General features: G+C 54.8%; 1 protein-coding gene across 1 annotated transcript; it reads left to right on the top strand.

Moving 5' to 3' along the window:
• The first annotated feature begins 1,447 nt into the window (after window positions 1-1,447).
• LOC143374160 (uncharacterized) lies at window positions 1,448-2,473 on the top strand. Its single transcript, XM_076822089.1, has 3 exons — window positions 1,448-1,889; window positions 1,962-2,072; window positions 2,205-2,473. Exons 1-3 carry the CDS (start codon window positions 1,448-1,450, stop codon window positions 2,471-2,473), a joined length of 822 nt encoding a protein of 273 aa, XP_076678204.1.
• The last annotated feature ends 593 nt before the right edge of the window (window positions 2,474-3,066 follow it).

Below are 3,066 nucleotides of genomic sequence, written 5' to 3'. Positions count from 1 at the left end.
TGGATCCCCACGCTAGCGTACATCTAACTTTATCAGCATCATATAAAACCTACTGTCACAAGTAATGAAAGCTTGGAATAATTAAAGAAAGAAAAGATTTCCCTAGTGCCAGTCTCCTAAACGTATAATTCCTATCCCTTTAGTTACTCTAAAGCTTAACAGCTCCCCGAACCGGAACTACCTCGTGAACCTACTCTCCGTCGATCTCCCTCGAACCCCTCGAAACTGAATGATCGACTTATCCCAGCCTATTCCCCTGCCTGAAGGGCGGAGGATGGAAGGGCGCAAAGGGGGCCTGGAATCGAACGACCAGGAAGAGGCTCGCGGATATCGAATCCCCGCGAGTGCCGATCTGGTTTCAAGGGTACGCGATCGTTCCGTGTGGCGTGGCGTCGTCTTGAGGAACGAGCGAACGGTTTCGAGCCGAGCCTAGTTATACCAGCCAGCCGGTGTTACGTATATGTATACCGTATCGGCGGGCAAACGCGAAGGGAAGTGGAACAGAAGAGAAAGGTATGCGGAGAGATGAACTAGTTTCGTTTGGCGATCTCTTGATCGAAGCCAGACAGGCCGTTCCTTCCAGAAACGATTGCCGATTGTAGGATCGATGAATCGAGAAAGGGCCGAAGAGTCTGAACACGACCGGGACGAAGCTTCGCGTACTATTTTTCAGAATCCTGTTCACCAGGGGAAGAAGTCCCGGGACGTCTAATCGGAGGAGTGTAAAAGGACGTTTCTGCGCGCTGACCGCGAGCCACCAGCCACGGGAATCTGTTAATTGCATATTGAACGACGAGCAAGCGGCGTATCGGGGCTCGAAATCGGCCACGTTCTCTTCCGCTCCACTAAAGCGCGGAAAGAGGGAAAGGAAGCCGTGGCGGGCGGAACCGTATCAGGAGGCTGATATCCAGTGATCTAGAATAAGAGGCGACGGCATGGCAGCCTGTTAGATCGGGGGAAAAAAAGGCACGCCAGCGGGAAGATGAAGGGAGACGGGACCGGCGGCGAGGCGTCGGCCGTGCACCAGGCGGACAAGACGCGTACGCTCGCCTCGGCCTCGCAGCCAACCGCGGCGTAACGCTCTGAAACATCTCGAAAACAAGAATTAAAGGAATCCGCGAGAGGATCGCCCGACCCGGACGAAAAATTGCAGGCTAATGCACACGGTAAGAACAGAGAATGCCCCGTGCGCCGCCTGGTGCTCTCGTTGCTTTTTTCTCGTAGTACAATCACCGACCGGCACGTACAACTATATAAATGAGATTTGAAGGCAGCTACGATGCACCACTCGGACCTCCGCCGTAGGTTCCGCAGGATCAGTACGTCGGTAGCTATTCTCGTTCGTTAGCGCGTGTGCCTTGATATCGATAGGAGACCGTGGGTTCCGTTACGACCACAGCCACTGTTCACCACCTGTTTCGGGAACGTTTTGATAATCGTCGACGGGATGGATTGGTACCGGAAGACGCCAGGGGGACGTCGGTCCCTTGCCCTTTGCCTGCTGATCGTTTGCGCGCTGTCCACCGTTGGCCAGGCTCAGTCAGCGGAGGCCAACGACACCAAGGAGACGTGGAGCGGACTCACCACCAGTTGCTCGAGCCCAGACGCCAAGAACACGTCCGTGTCCTGCTACGGCGTGAGGATCGTGAGGAAGATCGTCCAGCAGCTGCTGGAGAAGTCCAACAAGGAGCCTAATATCGAGATCTTCGATGGGGTGAGCCTGGTCGAGGTACCTGGTGCTGGACCAAACAGGAAGGGAAGGCTGATGAAGGGATACGGGGGCATGATGCAGTTCTTCGAAGGAAGGGAGCTGAGAATAAAGCTGCCCAGCTTTCTGCCGCATAACATCGAGAGCGCTCTGCAAGAGAGCCTGCCTGTTGATCAAGGTTGTTGGATGATCTGTTGGGATGGTTGAGGTAGGTCTGGGATTATGTAACTGAGGGGGTTTCTTCTGCTTTCAGCTAGGTCAGGCGGCGGTGGCGGAGGATATGGAGGACTCGGAGGGGGCGGAGGCGGGGGTGGCGGTAAAAAGGGAGGCGGGGGCGGATACATGATTATGGCGCTCATGATGGGTAAGACGATGATGTTAAGGTCACTTTGCGAAAGCGTTGAGTTCTTCGAACTTGGAACACGAAGGAATCTCGATGCCAGCTTTCCACGAATTCAATTCTTCCCGAACGCTAACACCTTCCTCTAATTCTCAGGAAAGATGATGGCGGCAATGGGGTTCGGCGCGCTCGGTCTCCTCGCCATGAAGGCGTTGATGGTGTCCGCGATGGCGCTGATGCTCTCGCTGATCGTCGCCGTGAAGAAGCTGACCCAGGGTCACGACAGCGGTGGCGGCCACCACGTGGTTTACGCTCAGGACGTCGGCCATCACCATTACCGAAAGAAGAGGTCCCTGGGCGACGAGGATCAGGATCTCCCGTACAGAGGATACGCGCACCTGTTCGGTGACTCGCGGGTGTCCTGATTGCGATACGGACACAGCCGCCGGTCGTAGATCATCCTCCGGGTACGCGACGACCAATCCCGCGTCGCGGAGACCTTACGGCCGAACCTGACAACCCCCGACGTGACTTGTTCCGACAGTGACAATGACATTGACGCACGTACGAACACGTGGTGACGGACTGACAAGCTGTAGAAAGTGACGGCTCACGGAATCGTTTTCGCACGTGAGAAATGTGATAAACGTGGACGGTCGACGACTCATCGGGACGTGGAACCGACATGGACGGACGCTGGATAAACCAAAGTACACGTTCAATCGTCTTATTTCTTATATCATTCTTTCCTTTTTTTACACTCATCCTTTTGTACTATTTATTTATTTCGCAACATGAATAAAAAGAATACGTAATCATTGATCGAACTCGAGGTACTTCCGTTCATTGCTGCGGAGCCGAGCGAATCGGGCTCACGATGCGACGAGGAACGATGGACCGGCTGGAGGCGCGCTGACAAGAGACGGGCACGAGAAAATCGGGCAGCGAATCGCGCCAATGAGGAAAGTGTGCCACTCGAGTGGACGCGCCGTGCGTCGCACATTCCCGTCGTTCGATC

The sequence above is a fragment of the Andrena cerasifolii genome, chromosome 10, assembly GCF_050908995.1.
Source record: "Andrena cerasifolii isolate SP2316 chromosome 10, iyAndCera1_principal, whole genome shotgun sequence".
Classification (NCBI taxonomy): domain Eukaryota; kingdom Metazoa; phylum Arthropoda; class Insecta; order Hymenoptera; family Andrenidae; genus Andrena; species Andrena cerasifolii.
The sequence above is the reverse complement of the archived record's forward strand: the minus strand, read 5'-3'. Positions and strand labels throughout refer to the sequence as shown.